Source organism: Arvicola amphibius, chromosome 8, assembly GCF_903992535.2.
Source record: "Arvicola amphibius chromosome 8, mArvAmp1.2, whole genome shotgun sequence".
Lineage (NCBI taxonomy): Eukaryota > Metazoa > Chordata > Mammalia > Rodentia > Cricetidae > Arvicola > Arvicola amphibius.
The window spans coordinates 94,798,772-94,822,291 of NC_052054.1; the positions used below are offsets into that span (position 1 = coordinate 94,798,772).

At 39.9% G+C, this 23,520-nt stretch overlaps 1 protein-coding gene across 12 annotated transcripts in view; it reads right to left on the reverse strand.

The window, feature by feature from the left end:
• Pam (peptidylglycine alpha-amidating monooxygenase) overlaps positions 1 to 23,520 on the reverse strand; it is a 289,362-nt gene that overhangs the window by 151,643 nt on the left and 114,199 nt on the right. For 11 of the 12 annotated variants that reach the window (XM_042055489.1, XM_038338643.2, XM_042055490.1 and 8 more), the window contains exons 2-3: positions 10,338 to 10,717; positions 9,295 to 9,415 (exon numbers count right to left, since the gene is read on the reverse strand). In XM_042055489.1, the coding sequence (XP_041911423.1) occupies positions 9,295 to 9,415; positions 10,338 to 10,429 (213 nt within the window). In that variant the 5' untranslated portion in view covers positions 10,430 to 10,717. Of the gene's footprint in view, positions 1 to 9,294; positions 9,416 to 10,337; positions 10,718 to 11,097; positions 11,116 to 23,520 lie in introns of those variants that run through there. The other variant, XM_038338641.2, reaches the window with a different exon arrangement.

The following is a 23,520-nucleotide window of genomic DNA, read 5'->3' on the forward strand; positions in this document are numbered from 1 at the left end:
ACTACTGGATAAATTGACCCTTTAATTATTAGGAGATTTTTTTTCCTTAAAGATTAAATGATGAAGGGTATATTTCTGGCTGCTCGTCTGCTCATAGCCTTATTTCTAGAGCTATCTCTATAGGCATGCTAAATGTTTGTTTCCAATTACGTTTCCTTACCTCATTTCCCAACTTTTGCTGTCTCCATAGATATTTCCCTAGGGCCGTGGAAGAGATGTAGATCCTAAGTTGCTTCTACACCTGTTGCTAACTAACGAGGCACTGTAATTGTGTTCTTGATGCTCAAGACGACCCCCACCGCTAATTTCAACAATACCAGGGTGTTCACTGTCTGTAACTTTCACTTGAGTTACCTACATGACAGTGTGCCTTCTCTTCTCCATCACAATGTTCTTCAGAGCAGAAATAATAACAACACTTATTGAGCTTTATCCATATGAATGAATTTGTCCACAATTCCATCAGAAACTATCATTCCGTTATACAAATGAAACAACTGAAGTATCTCACCCAGGATGCTGCAACTAGCCCTGTATCAGAACTCCCAACTCCAGCCGGGCTCTTCCAAGCCTCCTTCTTGACTAGGTTTCAGCTCCCCTCCTAGGGACTTCAACAAATACTGACAGTGCGTCTCAGCTCAAGTCTACGTCCCTAAGATGAACCGTGCACCTGTCTGGGCTAACAAATTTGCTGTCTATCTCAGTCACATCCGAGAAAAAAAATCCCCTGGCTCCCAGACCCTGCAGCCGGCCAGAGCGACGACTTTGGTCATTGCCAGCAAGCAGACACATCTGGTTTAATCACATTTATCCCGACGAGCCCTTGTAATTTCTCACTTCCCTGACTTTACTGACTCCCCGGTTGTTTACTACATCTCTGCACTCCCCAATTCTCCCATTACAGCTCTCAGCCACTTCAGGAGAAATTGCAGTTTTGCGCAGTTCACGCTGGATTTGAGGTCTTACTGCAACAGCGATTACTGTCCAAAATGTGTCCTGCCACTTCACAACAGCTTCGTTTGCCTTTGACATGACTTCTAACACAGGCACGAGGGTTAAGAGACAAGAATGGGAAACGTATCCAGAGAAAGGAAGGGCTGTGGAGGTCACGTTAAAGGTCTTGCTTTCAAGTGTGAGTGGTGCTGGCAACGCTGGAAGTGTTCAGAAGGGTGATGGAACCTAACTTCGGCTATAATGGGATCCACGAGGCTGCTGTGTGGAGCACATCTGGGGGCGCATAGGTACAAAGCAGGCCAGTTCGAGATGTTTCATCGTAATAGTGCAGAAAGGACACATGGTTCTCTGACCGGAATGGAAAGATGGCTGTGGTGACAGAAAGCCTGGATGCTGCTATATTTGGTGATATCACTAACAGGATGTACTGGCATATTGCTTATAAGCTAAGAGAGAGAATGACATGTTGATAAAGATGCTCGTGTTATTTTACCTAGAAAAATTCTATGACCGGAATTGCTACTTCCCGAGATGGTGAAGTATGAAAGCAATGTTCCAAATAAAAGAACTCAGGTTTATAATCACTTAGACATAAATACTGACTAGGTTACTAAGAAACTAAGGTTAAGTCACTGTTAATCTTGTATTGATACTTTTATTCCTCAGGACCCGTAAGTCAGACACAGTTCACATGATGCCAAAGGTTAAATCCATTTATTAGCGTAAATGACGGGTGCAGTTGCTTCGATCCGGAATAGAGAAACTACAGCCAATGTGCTGGCTGCCTGCTTCAGCAGATACAATTCCATATTGGAACCCAGCCAAGCCATTCATTTACATACTCTCTATAGCTGCTTTCTAACTACAGCCGTCAAAAGATTGCATGCCACCCAAGTGGAGAGCGCTTAGTTTATGACAACAGTTTCCTAGACTATGGTTTACATGTAGATAGGAATGATTAAAAATTTGGGTTAAAATAAGGTACACTTGTTTGTACTGTGTCTTTGAACAATTAGGGATTGAGAAATGATTTAAAGAATTCACATCAGCAGCAAGAAGGAGTTCTTGCATGAGGGTGTTTAGAAAGCTTATTCTGGGATTTGAGGTGGAGTCGGTCATCTGTACTTTGTTTAACAAAAATAATTACAAATATTTTACAGGTATATATAACTAAAAGTACATGTTTATGTAAAATGCACATAGCAACATTCTCTCCTACTATATATTATTTATTATATATGATTGGCAGTCATGACTCTTGGCATCCAAAGTGTACAGCTACTTGGTCTTGATCACTGATAATATCTAAATTTCTTCTAAAATTATCATTAACAGATTTGCAGGACAGAATTATGAAATAAGAATGAGTTTCAGATTCAAGTTAAAATAAATTTAACGCTGTGTTCTATTTACTGGCAATTTGGCTATGGGCAGGATATTTTCATCTCTCCTGGACTCAATTTCTCGTGAAAAAAGATAAATACAACAAGGCCTTGAATAGTTTTTTATGCTAATTAAAGAGACAATGGTTGTAAAGTGTCCTATAATAGTAGACCATAATGAATCCTCAAATACACATTCTCTCCTCGAAAATGCTTAACAGGAACAGAAATACTAAAAGGAACCCAAATGGATTGAGAAAACAGATGGTCGCAAGGTAGTTCTCCACCCCACAGATGCGTCCCTGAGATTCTCTAAGGCATGAGATAAAATCAAAAATACAAAAACTAATTTTAAAAATTTTGCTTTCTTTTAAAAATCTACATTAATTTTAGTCTCTCTCTCTCTGTGTGTATGTGTGTGTGTATGTGTGTGTGTGTGTGTGTGTGTGTGCGTGTTTGTGCGTGCTCACATATGCCACATGGACATGTGGGAAGTCAGAGGAACAACTTGTGGGAACCAGTCATCTCCCTCTACTACACAGGGCTCAGGGACTGAATGCAGATCATCAGGCTTGGCAGCAAGGAGCCTCTCTCCTTTGGAGTCCTATCTCTTGGCCCAATGTGGTTTTTTTTTTCTGCTTAATTTTTGAATAATAAAAAAGGGAATGGGGAGAAGGTTCAGCACGTCCTTATGTGTGCCGAACCAAATGCAAACAAGAGATAACAAAGAAAACATTGTGGGCCTGGTCTTTCCTGATGAGGCATTAAACAGGTTTCCATCAACATCATAATTTAATCTTAAACAGTTAAAAACAAGCTATAGACCACTTTAATTTGTAGTTTACAAGAACCTTTTAATATTTTTTGTATTTTATTTAATTGATATAATTAGTTTTCACTAATGAGGCAAGACCTCGATACACAAATCAGTTAATTTGTGAATTTGGCACATAGCACCAATCTTAAACTTTCAAACCTAAAATGAATACAGAATCTCAAAACAATTTAAAGACAGGAAGATAAACAGTCAAAGCTAGAGCATGCATGCTGATTACTTTGATCTTTCTGATCGCTCTGGGTCCATCTCTGTTGACTTGGCCATTAGTAACATAGAGGATCAATGTTTATTGAAAAGTAACTAAATTCTATGTAGCTAAGATTTGAAAGAACTTCTGTTAGGAATGAGTGGGTCTTCACTGTTGTTTGGGTGTTTCACAAGGTCAGTGCTCCAAGTCCTCAGAAGAGTCGTTGAAGAAACCTCAAGCTAATACATTTGCAATAGTATATTAGATCTCTACTGATATCATCTCTTTTTTGGAACATTTTCCTTGTAAGGACTCCAACGGATGTGTAAAGCCCATGGAACCAATGTTCTCAGCTTCCCAGGCCTCTCTGATCACACAGCCACTGCCCCTGGGTCCCCTGCAGTGACTGGTCACCCTGAACCTGTTTGCCTCTTCTCACTTTTCTTTACCCAGCTTTCCCTTGCCCAGGTTCTTGCTCTCTGCCTTGTTCCACTTGGCTGCCTTTCCTCACCTTCAAAACCCATATATTGTCTCACTTTCTCCATGGAGTCATGACAGAAAGTCCATTCCTCACTTTAAAACTCATTCTTGGGTCCTTGAACACATACGCTGCCAGAAACTAGTGCACACGTTCTCGTCACTCACCAAGCGTGGGCAACTAAACCGAAATGAACGAGCTACTGGTATTCCCGCTCTGCAGAACGCCCTTGGTCAGGTAAACATCTATTCCTTAGGCAGGTGGAGGGACAGGAGGAAGTAACAATAGAGCCAAGAAGCATGGCTGGATTGGCACTTTAAGATCTGGTGCAAGGCCACTGCCAGCCTGGCTCAAGAGGCTACGTTCTAACTACAGGATTTGACTTACTTTAGTAAAGAAACTATATAAAACAATTATTTGTGATTATGCCTCAGTTATTTTATTCAAGCCAAGCATCCATGGGGTAGTTAACTCACAAAACTGATATACTTTAGGATATTGAGATTATCAATGAACAGGCAGTTTATCACACTGTTTTCTTTGTAGATGTGAGAGTTGGCCACAGCAATAGTTCATAGTCCCAGGTGACTAAGGGGTCTAGCGAAGAAATAGCACCAAATGAGCAATCATTTTTTTTTTTTTTTTTTTTTTTTTTTTTTGTTTTTTTTTTTTTTGTTTTGGTTTTTTTTTTTTTGAGACTGGGTTTCTCTGTAGGTTTCGAGACTTCCCCAGAACTAGCTCTTGTAGACCAAGCTGGCCTCAAACTCACAGAGATCCACCTGCCTCTGCCTCCTGTGCGCTGGGACTAAAAGCGTGCACCACCACCCTGCTCAGATGAGCAATCTTAAGGCGCTGCCACTTCCTAGATCTGCTGTGTTTGAAATGGTGTCACTGGATACCAGGTCCTTCCTGAACCTCTACAACGGGCAGTGTTAAAATTGCTTTTCTCCCTGTTATCTTCTCAAATCTAAAAACAACAAAGAAATAAATCCCCAAATATTCATGACTTGGAAATGAATAAAAAAAAATAGGAAGTACATAAAATTTTCTGTCAGAATGAGTTTGACTGAGTGTATAACCAAAGCCATAGATCTTCTACTATACTATTATTCTCATAAGAAGATAAGATGGCATGCCATATGATTATACAGAAAAATCTGTTTTCATAACCCTACAGTTTGAATCTCATTGCACTGATATTTCTAATAAAGGTTCTTGAGGGTACATACAGAGATTTTCAGAACTGAATAGCCTTATACTAGTGATAGTTGTATCTTCAATTTTCACCTCTTTTTTCCAAGTTGTTTTACATGAAAGATCTAGAACTTCTGTGATTTTCATTATCTACTTATTCAATATGTAAAAAGAAATACTGGTTACTTAGTTCTCTTTTTAATTAAGCTGTTAGGTAAAAAATCTGTTGAATTACTTTAGCCTTTGACTGCTTTGTTGACAGTGAGTTTCAGAAACATGTGCTGGAAAGTCTTTTCTCCTGTTGTCTGTTTACTTAATATTGTTACATTTTTTTCTATTTTTTTTTTTTACTTTTTGAGAATATATCATTTTCTCCTTTCCTTTTTCTCCCTCCAAGCCCTCTCATCCATGTAGCCCTGCTTGATCTCTTCTAAATTCATGGCCCTTAATTTATTTATCATTTCCTTAATTTTTTATTTCCTTAATTTCTGTTGTTGTTGTTGTTGTTGGTGGTGGTGTGTGTGTGTGTGTGTGTGTTCCCGAGTATATAAATACAATCTACTTAGACTGTATAAAGTTACTTTATGATTTAAGGACTGACCACTGGGTACAAGATAACCAATTGGTACTCTTCCCTGGGGAAAATGTTTCTCATGCTCTCAGCATTCTTTAGTTCTTTGTCTAGCTTTGTTGTTGTTTGGTTTGATATTTGTTACTGAAGATTGAGCACAGTACCAGGTGGACACCGAACACACCACCCAATGATTACCTAAACCCTTGAGTCTACTCGAAGAGTTTTGTGTTGATGATATGAAGACCATTAAAGTCTAAAACATAAAAAGAATTTTTTTCTACTGTAGGGGGCTCATCAGGTAAAGGGCGCTTGCCTTACAAACCTGACAATGAGTTGTATTCCCAGAACTACAGTGGAAGGAAAACACTCATTCCCGAAAGCTGTGCTCTAACTCCTACACACATGCATTTGTCCCCTCCCCTCCCCTCCCCTTCCCTCCCCTCCCCTCCCCTCCCCTCCCCTCCTTTTTCTTTTTCCCTAACTCCTTCCATCTCTCCTTCCTCTTTCATACACATACTAGCAATTATAGATAAAACAAAATTTAAAAACCGATATTGTAGTAGAGTCTTAGTTACTTTTCCTAAACAAACTAGTTCAGGTTTAATTGAGTAATTTTTAATGACCATTCTGTACTCCTGTAGTATCAGGAAGAACCAAAATGCAGACACCTTACATAACAGGGTGTGTTTGGGCATAACACTAATCTAGGATTGTATTCCATATGTGAAATGAGTTGGTTGTATTATGTGAATTACCCTTATGGTTTTCCTACCTCTATTATACATCTGCGTGCCTTCCTACCCCAGCCTACAATCTTATTTCTCAACCAAAAGACTTCTATCAGTCTTACCCATACCATTCCCATCCTTTCCATAATATAAGAAATAATCTTCTTATGAGAATAATCTAGATTTAATGATATATTTCTTGGACTGCTCTTGACTACTGACACAAAACTCTTGGCTCTCCATTATTTCCACATTTGTATGACTTCTGTCTTTCTTGTTGAGCCACGGCTGATAGGAAAACTTCTCAGCATACTTCCCAGCTTTATATTTTCCTTTTCTCTTTGCTGTTCTTGGTTTTAAGAAGTATTTTCTTCTTCCTATTCCAGATATCCTATATTTTACCCATTTATTCTTGTTCTTGGTCATTTTACTTTCTTGGATTTTGTTTTGGTCAATACTCATTTTCCCTTTACCTTTAGTCTCTTCATTCTAATTTTTTTTATTCTTTCTTCTCCTTTTATGTCCTTTCTTCTTACCTGTGTTAACTCAAATTTTAGCTGCATTTTAAGACAAGGGTGATTGCTTGTATTCACTAAAAATTCTTATGGTACTATAGGTATGAGACCATCTAGCCAAGAGTGCCAAGTTGAGGAGGAAAGAGGTTTTATGTCTACTTGTCATGGGCAGTCTGTCATTTTTCATGGATGCTTACAAGTTGAATCATCTGTCAACCAGTATTCAGAACACACGAAATCAAGCATGTTGAGGGAACATGGTGAAACATTATCGATAGATCTAAGCTGTTTCAGAACAACTGAATCCCTCACCCCACTGGATAGTTGTAGCTGCAAGTTAAGACAAACCTGAACCCAGCCTGGATGAAATAACATAGGCTAACATAAGCAAAGGTGACCAAAGTAATGAAGTCACCAAGGACTTCCATTGCTTCTGTCTCTCTACATTATCCTAAGCACAGCCTTCTCATAAAGCTCGTTCTCACCACGTCTCCATGCTTGTCACTCACATAAGACAGGCAAATGTATTCTTAGCAAAAGACCTAAAAGTTGACTCGGCTGTTCCAGGACACGTATATTTTTCTGAGTCAATCACCATGGAAAGGAAGCAAGATCCAGCCATCTGCTAACCCCAGTCCACTCACTCCCCATCTGGAGATGGCTCCTGGGAGCCACATGGCCTTAGAGAAAGAGCAAGGAGGAAAGGAACTCTGCTGCAAAGGCAACCAACAATGGCAAAATCCTCGGCCTATAGTGCCAAACAAACAGCAGCAATTTAAAAACAACATGTTCTCTTTCTGTGTGGTCATTTTGATAATCATAAGAATATAAAACTGAATAAAGGTTTATTTCATGAAAACAGAGCTCTCCCATATTTTTTTAAAATATACTCTTCTATTTTTTTTCTTCTGGGAGTACTGGTCACAGTAAAAATTGCCCACTATTGTTACTCAGTAACAAGGATAAAGGAATATTTTCAAATAGCGCTAATTTGTTACTTGATTAAAGCAACGATGTTCTCGTGGGGAACATGCTAAAAGACCAATTTCTGAAACTGGGCATGGTAACTCATTCCTGTAATTCATGCAGTGTGGAAATGGAGGCAGGAGGACTGCCTCGAGCTTCAGGCCAGCCCACAGAGTAGAGGGAGAAAAATATAAAAAAAAAAAAAAAGAGAAAGAGAAAAAGAAAAGAAAAAGAAAAAAAAGACCAATTAGCAATTGTTTTATATAAAAAATAAGCAGCTGATTTTTAAAGAAGTATAGTTAAAACCCCATTTAAACACTGAAAAGAAATGAACAAAAAGCTAATCTCTTGGGTAGGGGCCTGTGGTTTTTGTGTTCTAGGCTTAGTATCTTACTTAAATACTACATAGGCTGATGATGAAATTCAGGGTCAGGGCAGAAATAACAGAATGTATCGAAGAGGTATCTGTAAAGTGACATGGGAATGCAGAGACAGAGAGGATCATTTCTTATATAGCTGTAAAGTAGTTATTGACAACCACACTCAACTCTTCAAATACTGTCAGGTTTTACCCTGAAGTAAAAGTCCTGTGCGTATTTTCTCGAGCTTCTGGTTGTCCATTTCCCTCAATAAATAGAATACTTTTATTTTCCCAGTGCGAAAAGGGAAAAAAAAGGAAGTAGTACATTATCCGCAAGAATGAGTCACCAGCCACTGCGGCTCTTCCAGGTCCAGGCCTCTCCCTGTCTGTCGTGCTTCAAAAGCATGGGGCTATCTTTTAATGACATACATAAATCCCCGCTCTGGCTGGCTGCAGAGTGTAATTAATTCTGGCCTTTTCATGCTAAATGAAACACCTTGCATACACAGCAGCATGTCTTAGCGTCTTGTGTGTGCTAAGACATGGGATGCCTAGCAACCTTGCTCAACTTCATGTGCTTGATGACACATTCGGGTGAGCACAGCTGCCACTTCTTCCAAAATTATCTCTAGAAAATTCATTCTGCCACCTGTATGAATAGTTTCCCCAACTTTCCAAAGTGTGGAATGCTTTGTTTTTCAAATTCTTGGCAGCAAGCAGAATTTTCTATGTTAATTGTTTTGGAAGGGTATTTAAGAAAAAGCATAGTAATCTGGTAGATGCAGCTGCTCATGTTATTTCCTTCATTAGAACATTTTCCACATTGTAGTGCATATTTAGATGTTCTGTTTCAGAGGCCATCTCTCCACAGAGAATCCCAAAGTGTAAACTTTCAAGTCTCCATTTCAAATCACAATAACAAAATGAGCAACACTTTAATAAGCATAACTGACGATTCTGCCTTGCAGCCCTACCCATTTTTATAGTATTCCAGCTTCAGCTGGGGAGTCTGAAAGCAAAGAAGTCAACCCAGCTCAAAACGCAGGCTCCTTGTTTTAGCTTTAACGTTAGACAGTCCACAGAAGAGCTGAATAATGAAGTACAGAATTCTACGCACCTCTTTAGGTGTAACCCCAGGCATGCGGATATCCAGTGCAAAGTCTGATGAATCAATAGGAGTTACAGGTCTGGTGGTACCAAGGCATTCATTGGAAAATGATCTGGCGGTTTCTTTAAATCTGAAGAAGATAATTTGAACATAATTGGAAGGGCAGAAATAAATCCTATGTCCTGAAGTTTAAGGATGACTTAATGTAGGTCCAATAAAAACTAGAAGGCAACACCTCTCTAACAGCCTCGGCACCCAGAATCCCGTTATTAGCAATGAGCTACATAGAGCCAAACTGTAGGCAAAAGACAATCAAAGCGAATAAGCAGAACACACTTAAAGTTCAGCTCAATAAAAGCCTGCGATACATATTTATTTCTACTTAATGAAGACGTTATCATCCTCACACGCACATTGATTTTTCTAGCGGTAAGACTATAACCCAGTAACATTCTGTCAACCATGGGGGTCCAACATTTACCAATCAGAAGCAAACAACAAAACATCCCTAGCCACAATCTTGCTAAGAACAGTTCTGTGAGGAAGAAATAAAGACTGCAATGTGAATTACAAATGTACGAGTACATAAATATTTCATATGGTAATTACGAGGTGCGTGTATAAAGCTCGATATTTCCTAGTGAGCTATTACGGCCAATGATCTCCCACCACCGATCTATCTTGATATTTTATTCCTCCAGCTGTTATATACAGGAAGGCATTCTTGTCTAAACAGCATAGGGTAGTTTCTGAAATATTTCCCCAAGAGGGAGCGATTAGTTCTGAAAGTCACAACTTCTAATTGGAGTTCCAAAAGCCAGGGTAGCAGCCAGGGTACAGGACAAGGAATGGGCTTTATCAGCAAGGCGCACTTCAGAAGTTACTAAGGCTAAAATTCCAAATCGTTTTGGATAGGAAAAAACCAACCTTGTAGAGACTTCCCTTCCCCAGGACCCTGGTTACTACAAGTGACTACATTTCTAAGGAGCATGCACCGAAACCACCCCAATCACCTTCCTCCTGCAAAGGAAACAAACAAGCCAAACACGCACCTCTTAAAGACAGAAAGTGGGCTTCTGAAGGCCAGGCAGCTGCCTTGCAGGGCGAGCAGCAGCAGCAGCAGGCTGCTGGCGCGTCCGGCCATGTCCGAGCTGGGACCGGGGCAGCGGGCAGCAGCCGGACCGGTGGGAGGGCAGGGCTGGCGGCCACCGCTACTTCATGGCCCCGGGCGACGCGCGGCCAGCCGGGTCCCCGGGATCTGGTCCCGGTGCGTGGGAAGCGGCGCTGGAGTCCGCTCCGCCCGCGGGAGCCGCCCGCCCTCCAGAGCGCCTTGAGCCCGGGGCGGCAGCTGGACGTGCGAGGTCCTTATCGCTCGCAATGACAGGGGCTGTGAGGGCTATCGCGCAGACCCGCGTCACTCATCATTCGGAACCTGCAAAAATAGAAGCCGATAATGGATGACTAACACATTACAGCATTTGTCCTCAGCAAATCCCAGCCGAGGTTCTTTAATACACGAGGAGTTTCACAAGCTTGCGCCCAAGCCTGGGGAAAATGCTGGTCTGTTGATCTCTCTCCACCCCAGCGACAAGCCCCCTGCGACTTCACAGACCCTGAGAGAAGCCCCTGTCCTGCTGTAGCTTGCTCTTCCTCCCCTACACCCACTCCTGGCTTGTTTTTGTGCTTTTTTTTTAAAAAAAAATTATTTTACTGTTGTTTGATTTTTACCTATTTTTTCCCTCCAATCCACCCCGCTCTAAGGTTTTTTTTCCTCCATTTCTCTCATGTCACACACACAAAAGTGCTCCAGACCTTGGTTCGATGTAAACAAAGTTATCCACTCAATCACTGACTAAGGCACAAGGAATATACCAGAGGGGCGAAGACAAAGCACTTAGAGACCATAATAATCAGGCAGAAAAGACGAGAACAAAGGCATTTCATGTACATGCACCGCAGGGCTACAGATGAGAAGAGAAAGAGGGGGCGACCCCCTGCCTGCACAAGCATTTCTATGTAAGTAATTGCCCAAGTTCTCAGAATTACTTTAAAACAATCGAAAACTCTACAGTTAACATGATATGTTCTTTGCACATGCCCATTAAAAATCTGGCATGTAATATACAAGGCAATAATTTCTTCCTGATAACAGCATGTATACCCAAAAAAGGCGCTCTCCTAAATAAAGTTTAGGAACTGATAACAGAATTAGAAAAGGGTAGGGAGTGGAGAGGGGAGGATCTTAGCCGTCCTCCAAATAAAGTGTATCTAGAAAGACGATGGTGAAGAACTTCCTATTAATATGATCAGGAGAGGGGAGAGCTCAGGGAATGATACTGTAAAACTAGGGCTGTTAAAATGAAAAAAAAAATAAATAAAAGGAAATTAACGACCTTAAAAGATCAAGGTCCTCTTATGTTTCCTCTTCCTCTCCACACACTGCTTTCTCCCCCAGGTATGATTACTCAGCTGCAGAAAGGGAGCGCACAGCTGTCTTTCCCGTTCAGTCTGAAAACCCTACTATCTCACTATGGCCAGCAGGAATGCAACCCTACCAGACAGACTTCCAGGATCAGATCATGTCCCAGGCACATGCAAATACCAAAGAGATTGTTTTCTGGAGCCTTAATTATACTCAATAAAATTTTACAGCCCACATTCTGCAAACACCACCCCTCTTACAGAAAAAGAGGCAGGCTTCTGAATATTTCTGGCTGGTGGGATCGTCAGAAGCATATCTTTGCCCCCCAGTACTGTGATCCCCCTTCCCACCCCTTTCACAAGTGCCTAAGTTTGCATGCTTTGTCCTTAGGCTAATCTTAGCCAATTTCTTCAGGAGGCCTTGAGGCTTAGGGGAAATTTCCCTCTGGCGTCTGCAGAAGCCACATGGAAAAAGTGTGACCTCCCAAGCTCAGCCAGAGTAAACCCTAAAATAATGATGCTTTGACTTCACCAGTTACTCTCAACACTTGTCAGATTAAGTATCGACTCTGAAAATGAGGGCCAGCATTAGTTTAAAAGATATCGTTCCCACTGTGAAACTAACTTCTATAAAACAGATTTCTAAATCCTCATTTTAATCCATAATTATAAGGATGGCTCAAATAATACCAAAATATATTGATTTGATGAATAAATAACATATAGCATAATTCAGGGGCTGGGGGACAGCGGCTTCGCGGTACAACATGCGTTTAGCAAGCTGGGGGCTCTGAGTTCAATTGATAACTAAATCAATCAATCAATCAATCAATCAATCAATGACAACTGGATAACTTAGACATTCCCCACAATAGTATGCTAGCCTCTGAACTGCCCTCTAGGAATCATGATATAGTGAAGCTAAGATGTGTGTGTGTGTGTGTGTGTGTGTTTGTGTGTGTGTGTGTGTGTGTGTGGTGTGTATGTGTGTGTATAAAACCAAGAACATAAACACTAACTGCAAACTGAACAATAGTCATCATGGCCAGTACTATCTACAGTAAACACCACACACCAAATATAAATTAACTACAGTTTAATATCCAACTATCCCAGGGACGCTTGGGGCTCACCAGCACCCAAGGATCACAGGTGATTTACATCAGCAAAGACATTTTTAAAAGACTGACATTGTTTGTTTCTTTGCCTTTGGCTCCCTGTTTGAGACCAGCAACAAAACCCTTCAGCTCTGTCCTTATTCTGGGTCAAGGAAAAGGCCTGCTGGGGATGGTCGTGCTGGTGTGGAAGGCTGTACTATTGTCTTTGCTCCCAACCGAGTACTGCGCTGTCAAATGAGAATGCAGAGTATCCCCGAAGCTCTCTTTTCAAAAATATATACATTAGAAAAGGAATTCTATTCCATTCAGAACAGCATTCAAGGACAGACCTTGCTTTAGCAGCCAAGGAGGCTTGGAATTAAAGAAAACACTTGAAAACAAACTTATTATTAAAATTCCATAACGGGAACACACCCTTAAGTACTAGCCTTGGAAATAAAACTCCACTTAACAGTTCAATTGATTTTATTACCTTTGATGTACCTCAACCACTACTTACAAAGAAGAGACTTGAAGCTGTGGGTTTCAGAAGCAAGGGTGACATATTCAGCCATAAATACAATGTCTTTTATTATAGAAAAAAAAGCTAATGGTGAGCCTTAAAACCTTTCAAAGATGGAGTACAAATTATACTATGAAAGTAAAAATGTTTAACCATTACCATTTCATTTTTAATTCAAAATGCCTATTAATGTGCAAAAATGAAATATTCACCTATTTGTATTTAAAAAAATTTTAAATTTCAAATTATATGTTCCTGAGATAACACAGTTATTCATTCAAAATCCTTAACTTTGTATATTGCACAAGACATTATGATACACATTTGGCCTTATAAGATGACTAGAGCTAAAAAGGGAAAATAATTTACTAAGGAAATGAGAATTTCACACAACTGATGGAAGAACTATTCCTAGAGAAGAGCATAAAAGAGACTCAAGGATCTGAGAAATGGAGGCATCTTTAAGATGAAAGGAAACAAGAAGTTCAACAGCATCTTCAGCAGAAGGCACAGCCTGGGCATTCCTGGTACAGGGGACAGCAGGAGAAAAGGGACGGGGGCTGGCAGAGGAAATGATGTGTTTGAGGAACAGTAATAAAAGCTCTGTCTCCTAGAGACATGAAGTCCAGATGCACCATTTTATCTGCAAGACAGAGCACATCTACTGTTTATATCTCCGTAATTTCACCGGGTAAGGATGATTTATAGTTTATGCCCGTGTGGATATTAATTCTAGAAGCAGATCATTAGGTAGTAAGTCGGGGCCGCACTGCAGGACCGTGAAACGAGCTGAGATCTTAGAGAGGGGTTGACTATCCTCAATAGTTCCACTGAACACAGAAAGAAGAAATCCCTGAAACCTGTACCTGGTTAAAGAATCAGAGACATGCTGACTATTTGTTCATGGACGAATCTACTCAGTGGCTACTTGGAAACTGAAGGAAAACTATCCGGTGTCTAGCTCTAGCTGACGGAGTGGGGTAAAAGTCTCTGGGTGCCCTAGTTTCTTCACCAACAGAAATGATCACACCACCTACTTCTTAAGGGTGATTTGAGGAATAAATGGATTAATCTCCTAAGGGCAGAGCCAAGTTATTGCTACTCCAAATACATATTCAGTGCCCTAACGTTGAGGACAGTGATAACCAAAGAGATAAACTCTTTATCTTATATAAAGTCCTTTCTAGTGTGGGGAAGAATAGCTACTAAACTGTGAATTTCAACTATTTTTAAGGACATTTTAGGAAGCTTCCTAGAATGACATGACTGAAGGATGCATTACCCATTCACACAGTAACCTGATCTCTGGGCAGTTATTCTTGAAGAAACCCTAAATGACAACACAGAAGTGTCAACAAAGCTATTTCATAGTACTGTTCAAAATAACAAAGAACTAGATGCCTTTTAATAGTAACAGTGGAAGCCATTGAAACGTACGTCAAAAGCACATTGCAAATACCTTTTTGGCTAAAACTTACAGAAGTTAGATATGAGGTATCCCTTTTAAAAAGACAAGTTTCTATTTAGAGCCAAGAGCTCGGTTTATAAGACGCTATTTTTCATTTCGCATTAACCAAAATTTTAAGAATCTCAGAGACATGTTCCAATTATAATGCAAATAGTACTATATTCTAAAACCATTGAACATGGAGTAACTGACCTGATGCCTCAATACTCGAGACACTCTAGCGAGATTTCTGTTTTAAAATAAGAACATCTGGGCTTGTGAGATGGCTCGTGACGTAAAGCCACTTGTTGCCAAGTGTGGAGACCTGACGTTCCAACCCCAAGACCCACACTGAGAAGTCTAGCTCTCTATGTGCAAATCCACACGTACACAAGTAGACATGTGCACAATAAATAAATAATACTTCAACTTAAAAAAATAAAAACATTAAACCTACTACATGGCTAGCAATTAGTGCTAGATATTAGCAGATAAGTGCCCTCGTTCTGTAGTCTTCTTTTAAAGGATGCTTGAGTATCCTACAAAATAGCAGCTGGCTTCACCCAGTGTCCTATTTTATGATTGTACCAGCAAAAAGTCAAATGCATGTGTAATATGCCATCTTATTGGTCACACAGATAAGTGTCACCCCTGGAAGCTTTTATCACATGGTAAGAGAATTTTGTCTTGTTAAGAACGTGTGATATTGACCATTTAATTCAGGTAGTCTTTCAACCCAGGTTTCTACTGTAAAGTTACTATTTTCCCCTTTAATTAATGTGTTTGTCGGGGAGGTTATTTTTATTTTACAGGTATTCAATTTTTCACCAGAGTTTCAGCTTTGTTTTACTTACTACATCACCATGGGCTCATGGTTCCCTGTTTTCATCAGTTACTGTCTTAATTACATTACTTAGATGTTAACTGTCTCAGTTATAGTCCTTCAAAGTCACCTTTGTGTCCCTTTGCCATTTGCCCATCATTCTTAGAATATGAGAACTTTCCCGTCTTCATCCCACTGGGTCTTTGTTGACATTTCAAAATGGACTATTCACCTTATTTGGATTCTGCTAGTGCCATATGATTTATGTGAATCTGAAATGCCCTCTAAAGGGCCCATGGCAATAATCAGTGGCCAGTTCGGCACTACTGGAAGGTGGCAGAACCTTAACTTTAAGAAATAATGCCTAAAGGGAGTCTTGGGTATCTGAGTAAAATAAGGCACTAAGGAGAGGTTCCACATCTTTTCTCTTTCTGTCCTGTGTTCTCAGCCATGAAGTAAATGGCTGTGCTCTACAGCACTCCTCCTGAGAGGTCTGCTGCCTCAACACAGGCCCAAAAGCAACCAAGCAAACCTACTGTTGACAGATGCCTGTCCCTGTGCAAAGAAATTATCTCAAGTACCTGATATACCAACAGAAAGCTGACGGAAACACCACGTCACCAACCCAACCACATTCACATTTCCTTACTTCTATAGGGCTCTCTGGTACCCTGTGCTGTCCCATTATCTCAGTGACTACCCTGCTGTGTTCTACCTAATAGCTTTAGGATTGTATCATCCAAGAATGGAAAAGAAAGAAAGTTAATTTTGATAAAGCAAATTATAGGAAGCAAATGCATGTATTTAAAAAAGCAGAGATACTCTAACTTAGACTACTGTATTTCAAGTAGTATTTTCACATGAAGAGGTGAGGGGGCTATCACTTTCTGTAGACATGCTTTTGTAACATAAATTTAAATTAATTTTTCATCATCTAGGGTTTCTTTTGCAATCACAAGGAAAGAGGGATATTTGTGCCTCTAAAAATATATCTTATTGAATGAGTCTCTTCAGATTTCAATTCATCGGTTATCAGAGTTAGGTTCGTGTTTAGGGAAAACAACAACAGACTCTTCTTTGCTGCAGACTAAATGTTACGGTGGCCATACAGCTGAGGTGCAGTGTCCCTACAGCCCAGCACTGTCGACATTTGGCTGTAGGACCCTCTGAAGTGCAAAGCTGTCCTGTGTGTCACCAGATGTTTAGGCATAGCCTTGGCCCTCACCCACTGGAAGCCAGCAGTGCTCTTCTGAGCTGCAGCAGCCAAAAATGTCAACAGACATTGTCAAATGCCATCCGAAGGGTAACATAGCTCTGCCTGAGAATTTCGGTTGTAGTTCATGAAGATGACGCTTAATTTGTTAACCAAGGCAATGCCATTTCTTTTTAAGACACACAAAAGCCCAAAATGTATTTATGACTATAGAACTTCTAAATAATTTTAAAACAATAGAAAATAACATTTGTTTCCACATTTCTCTTTTATAGATGAGAGATTTAAGGATCAGAAAAATTAATTTATCTTTTTAATTATATAGTGGGAGAGCTTGAACTCCGATCCTGACTTTCAGATTTTGGCACCTCTGCTTTTAGTTCATAGCAATCAATAGAAAATGGACCCTTAACATTTACAAAGGATACTCTCTTTAAATATAAATCAATAAGTAAATCTCTGAATGCTGTTTTCTAATAAAAATCATCATAGTCCATGGTTACGGAGATGTTATTATATCCAGGTCGTCTGCGGTAGGCACTTCATAGTGTTTTAGTTCGCTGTAATTCTCAGTGCAGCTCTATGAAGTCTGTGTGGCCACTCCTGTTTCACAGAAGTGGAAAACTGGGATGTGGCCAGGACTGGCCATCCTCAGAGTAGACAACCAGGCTATAAGCATGGTACTCCCACTCACAGCACACTTCAAGCCATTAGCTGCTCAGCTGCACAAGGAAAACTATCCTTCCACTCATTCGTTTAGTGGGAAGCAGGAGCATTTCCTCTTACAGCCTGACAGGCATGGCTCATTTAGTTAGCCAACCCAGAAGGAAACAAGGCAAAAGGCAAATGACCATGCTTCAGACTTGACGCTAAGGTAGATTATGTGTGGCTTACAGGGCCCTTCTCAACTGCTTCCCAAAATCGGAGTAAATGTCTCCAAATTTCACCTCAAAGTCAGATTTCCATGGCAACAATCAGCTGTGCCAAGTAGTCTTCTTTCAGCAGGCTGGCACTCAGGAGGGCTAGTCTCCACTGCTCCCTCCAAGTTCTCAGACCTCAAAGTCAGGAGTCGTTTTCCCTGTCACTCAGCATGAACATGCGATCATTATGGTTATCTTTTCATTTTCTTTTTCTTTTTCTTTTATACCTAGCCCACTCTTTTCACTTACTAGCTGGTATCTCAAAATCACTTACGCTATGATCCTTGATGATTAAAGTTATTTTCTTTATGTAGGAAGGGAAAAGGCACGCTAGATACAGCATGAAGTTTATCATCTATAAATGCTAAATCAATCTCCTCCTCATTTCTTTTGATTAGCAAAACACGAGATTGGTGACACTGTATGCTCTTGAATTTATTTGAGAGTCATCTCTCCTAACATGGTGCCACTCTGAAACAGTCTTTGTTTGCAAGTCGAAACGGGCTTGATCTCTGTTAGAATATATATGCTAAAGGGTCCCAGAAGTATCACTCAAGCATGGGATCACTGCAGTTAGAAACTGCCAAAGCAACTCTCTCTCTCTCTCTCTCTCTCTCTCTCTCTCTCTCTCTGTCCATCCATCCATCCATCCATCCATAATCTATCTATCTATTATCTATCCATCCGTCTATCTATCCATCCATCCATCCATCCACCCACCCACCCACCTACCTACCTACCTACCTACCTACCTACCTACCTGAATGTCTGTCTGTCTGTCTATCTATCTATGGTTTACAGGATCGACACCAGATGTGCTTTAAATGTCTGTTAATCATCAAATGATTTTGTTCTGTAAAAACTTTTCGAGGAGAAGATAGCGAGAGGTATAATTCTTGGTGAGATTTCTCAGCTTTGACTAACATAAATGTTACTTGTGAGCACACACGTCTAATTCAGTGTCAACATGCATTACTCTCTACAGTCCCTCGGTTTCAAGCAGTACTGCCCTGCAGTTCTATGGGCTGCACTGGCTGGTACTCACGAGACTGTGTACCAACATGGGAAAGCATTAGCAGTGTCTGATGACGTCACAGAGGTGGAACTAGTCTTGGTACCTTACTCATCTGTCCCCCAGGTAGTTTCCTGATTTATAAGCATAGAGTTTAGGTTTAGAAAACTAAGAACAATTCTCCAGCTATGACATCACTTTCATCTTAAACAACATCCTTGCTGAGTGAACAGACAGGCTATTAACTTTTTACAGCAATTTAGTACAGAGATTTCTGGACTAAATGATTTCTGCCCTAACCCGTGGGCCCAGATTCATAAGCTATCTCCAAGAGCACTTGGGAAATTAATAAATTTGCTTCTTCATCCTCAGTGAATTTTCCAGGAAGTCATCTGAAACTAATACCAATGATCGGACTAAATTTCAAATGTCACTTTGGTTATTTCAATAAAGTATGAATCACTGAACAACCGACTCACACAGGTATTAAAAGATTAAGAACTTTTGCATTAACACTGCCCTCTTCCTTTGAGGGTCTCCGTGTTAGCAGTTTAATCTACGTAAGAGGAAGTTAGAATGTCACAGAGGGATGAGGCCTATTGAGTTTAAAACAAATGTCAGCACACTGGACTCCTGAGGATGTGGTGCAAAGATGGGGACCTGCTGCCCTTGGGTTCCCCTGCTGTTAGTCAATACATTTTTAATGAGATGCTTATGACTTTTCCTATTTATTGCTCTACCTTCTCAGGCTTATTCCTGAAGCACTGGCCTCTCCACTTCATTAAAAGCTTCCTAATAACTTTAGAGGCAAGAGTTAAAACTATACCGTAAAGACTGGCTTGGGCCTAGCCCATGCACTTACAGAATAAATATTCTTTGTTTTTACATATTATTGAGAACAATAGTGAATCTCCTTTTGCGTCTCGTGTTCCTCAGAAGGATTTTTCTCCCACAGCAGTGACTGCTATTTGCAAACTATTCTTTTGTTCTCCATTTCAAATGTTTGAATCCTTACAATAGGATGGCCATAAATATAGCTCTTCCTATTGTAAAGTTTTGCTCTTCTTTTCCTCCAGCGTCTCAGCTGTATAATTACAGTGTTCAAAGTGAAATCTATAATCGTATATTGCTATTACATAATTGAAAACATATGGGAGTTTTTCTTAAAGATCACGGAAGAATGTCAAAACATTTCCTCTCTTATATAATTCTGTGTAACTGGGTTTACAGTAACCTAAAAGAATCAAACAAAATGTGTACTACACACTGCCCACTCAATTTCTCAACTATGCAATTTGTGCATCATTATCAAAAGTGCACAGCTGAACACAGTTGCTCTGGAAACACAGAAGCTACAATAAAGTTCAGATTAGTCATAAGATGACCATCTAGTTTTTTTAAGTATGCAATTCACCAATGGAAGAGGCATAGCATAATAAAGTGGCATGGATGCAGATTTTAATTTCTGGTCCATATTAATACCAGTTTTCTTTGATCAGCTTCCCCAAACTCCCCATGAACCATCAGCGGAGACCTTCATAATTTTCTTCTGCCTGAAAATGATCAAAGCATTCTGATGTTTCTTTGATGCCGCTGCACAAACAGGTGATGAGTTTATTTCATTGCCAGTAAACTGTTTCTTGCTGTCTTGAGCTTAGGAAGAAGTGGTTCCCTTTCACAAGACGCTTACAGAATGGCTTTGCTCTTTCCTGCCTTTAATCCTCTTTACAAGGCTTCCCAGAGAGAACTGCAATACACCTGAAACTCAAAGGAATGCTCAGAAAAAGAAGATGCCCATGAGCCTCCAAGCCTAAGAGACCACTCGGTGCAGTCCCAGTGGTATCATTCTAGACGCAGGCCGGAGCAGACCTAGTTCATCTCTCTTGCCTTCCCTCAGCATTACCGAAGTAATGGCTCTGATACTGAGTTATAACTAAGCGTTGGGTTTTCAAGTCACGGAAGAAATAGAGTGAGGTAAGACTATGTGGAAAAGTGATTCCTACCATTAAAGAAGGAAAATGCCTTTAAAAAAATGAGGGCATTTACAGACCTATACATAAAAACAAAGACACTATTAACAAGCCAGTATTTAATATTGCGGAGTAGATGCTACGCAGGAGGCAGCGCTTTAAATACTCTGCATGCATGATGTGTTTTAATTCTCACCATATCCCGCGAGCTGTTTCCCTATGTTCTCCACTCCACAGATGCGGGAACTGAGAAGTTAAGGAACTTGCTGCCCTGTTGTGAGGTGAGGTATAGGGACGGAAATTCAGGTTTAGCTAACTTAAGAGGCAGGAACTGTTGTCAGCCGCCACGCCTCCCTTGATACAGGTTACGTTTCTGGTATTATAAGAAAATACATGAAAGCTAACTGAACAATAACTGGTGGAGCCATGCTCCTAAGTGAATTCATTTTTGATCACGCATAATTAATATCAATAGCACACCTAGGAATAAGATATGCTAATTGTTTATAGTAAATCTCACCACCCCCCCCCCACTCTTCTGGCAATCTGTGAGAAAAAGCTACTGGTATGAAATAGAGGGCAAAAATATTAGAACTGGAGTCATAAAACATGGGTCCAAGCCTTAATTTAGTAATCTACTTCCCAGTGGCTTAAACTGAGGGCTGTGGTAAATGGTCCATCAAATGCTCTTAAAAGAGGCAAAACAATTGGAGCCAATTCTGAAGAAGAAAGAATAATCTCATATTAGGGTTTCAGATTCAGCTTTATCAGTAGATAAAATAGAAAACCTCTTTTTGATCTTCCTAATTTAGCACTACTCATTCTGAATCTATTTATAGCTCATCTTCAAGTATCTTTTCAGATAGTAGAACATGTTCAGACAGCAGACACTTTACAATTACTGAAGAGTTGAGAAAACGCACGGCTTGAGTGTCCAATTCAAACAACATTCTTTTTAATCCAAGTGCACGCGTGTGCGCACACACACACACACACACACACACACACACACAAGGTGGGGGTAGGAGGGACAAAGATAGAAACTCTGTCAGCCAAAGTTAAAACCATTTGATTAACATGGTCAATATCATTTCAATTTATTTTCATAGTATATTCCTCAACTTTCAACCACTGTGATCAAACACCTCAAACAACTGAAAAGGAGGATATCGAGGCTTATCAACTGTGCCATGGCCTCACAATTTTGTATCTGTGGTAATTCAGAACATTCTGGTGGGCAAGGAGCGGCAGAGCAGGGTTGCTTACTCATGGCATCTGAGAAACAAGCAGAGCAGAAGGAAGGAGCCAGGGTCACCAGGACCCCCCACAAGTGTACGCCCTCAGTGACTTATGTCTTCAACTATGTCCTACCTCCTCAAGTTTCCACCACCTCCCAAGAGCTCCATCAGTTGGAATAAGCTTTATCATGCAGCCTTTGAAGGACATTTAAGACCAAAGCAAAATACTAGGATATTATCAATGGTAAATTAAAATCAGTAACAAAGATTTTAATTTGGTGCACAAGAACTCACAGGTAATTAGTAAGTCACAAGTTTCTGTATCATGACAAACTCTATAGAGTCAGAAGAACAGATCCAACTGGCCCAAGCAATCAGGAGTATTACATTAATATTCCAAACACAGTTAGGTATTTCTGGAACAAACCGAATATGGAATGGTAGACCAAACCAAGTTCTTGGGGTTTAAATGAGGTAAGAGGATTCTTACTAGTGAAACTTGCTTATTTCCTAAGAGCAGTACTGTTGACTAAGGCATTTACTGGGATGCAATGCGCTGTATGGCCCCTACTAGAGAAGCACTGAGGGCCATAAGGGTGATGATGTTCACTGTGATTCACTTGATTCTGTTTAACTAAACACTCGTTACTAAAGAGATGGTTGTTTAAGTTATTTTGATGGAAAATTGTTGTTTTGAGATGAAATTTTAAAAATCGGCATATCTGCACAAATTTAAATCTTTTAAAATTTGTTTCCCATTATGATTTCAATAATATGCTTTTAATAATCCCATCTTTGAAATGACACATGCCAAAAGACTTACTAAAGACACAAACTATAGGGACTCTGTGGCTTTACATGCAAAATTCATAAATATTAAAAATGATAGATTTAGAAGAGTTCTAAAATCAAGTAAGGACTGAGGATGTAGTCTAGTGGTTTCAATCCACAAAGTCTTGCTTTGATCTTTATTAACACCAGAATAAAACACTACAGTCATTCAGCAGTGCCCCCAGACTTAATCAGAATATACATAAAGAAATCATCCACATATAATAACATTTTTAGAGATGTTTTTTACTTTATTCAAAATTATTAGCTTGTCATTTGAAGTCAGAATGTCTGCTGACATGACCACCTCATCGACTCAGAAACAGATATCACATGAGAAAGCAGCTTCTAGATTGGCTACTTTTAATCAAGCACATATCTAGAAAATTCTGATTATATTGTGCTAATGTCTGCTCTTTGGGCACCCACCGAGGACCTTTGTTTTATTTCCCAATAGCTTCGACTTTGATTAAATACAAACGATAAATGAGAAAGATGGATGAATGTAAAGCCGAATATGAGTGGGATTAAGTAAACTGTTGGAAAATACACTTTAAATTGTTCATTAAATAAATTAATGTTAAGGGAGAAAGGTGTAATTCTTTGTTCTATAAAAATACAACACTATTTCCTTAAGTGTCTTTTGGCCATTTGAGATTTTTCTGTTGAGAATTCGCTGTTTAGACGTGTACCCCATTTTTTAAATGGATTATTTAGTATTTTGATATCTAATTTTTTGA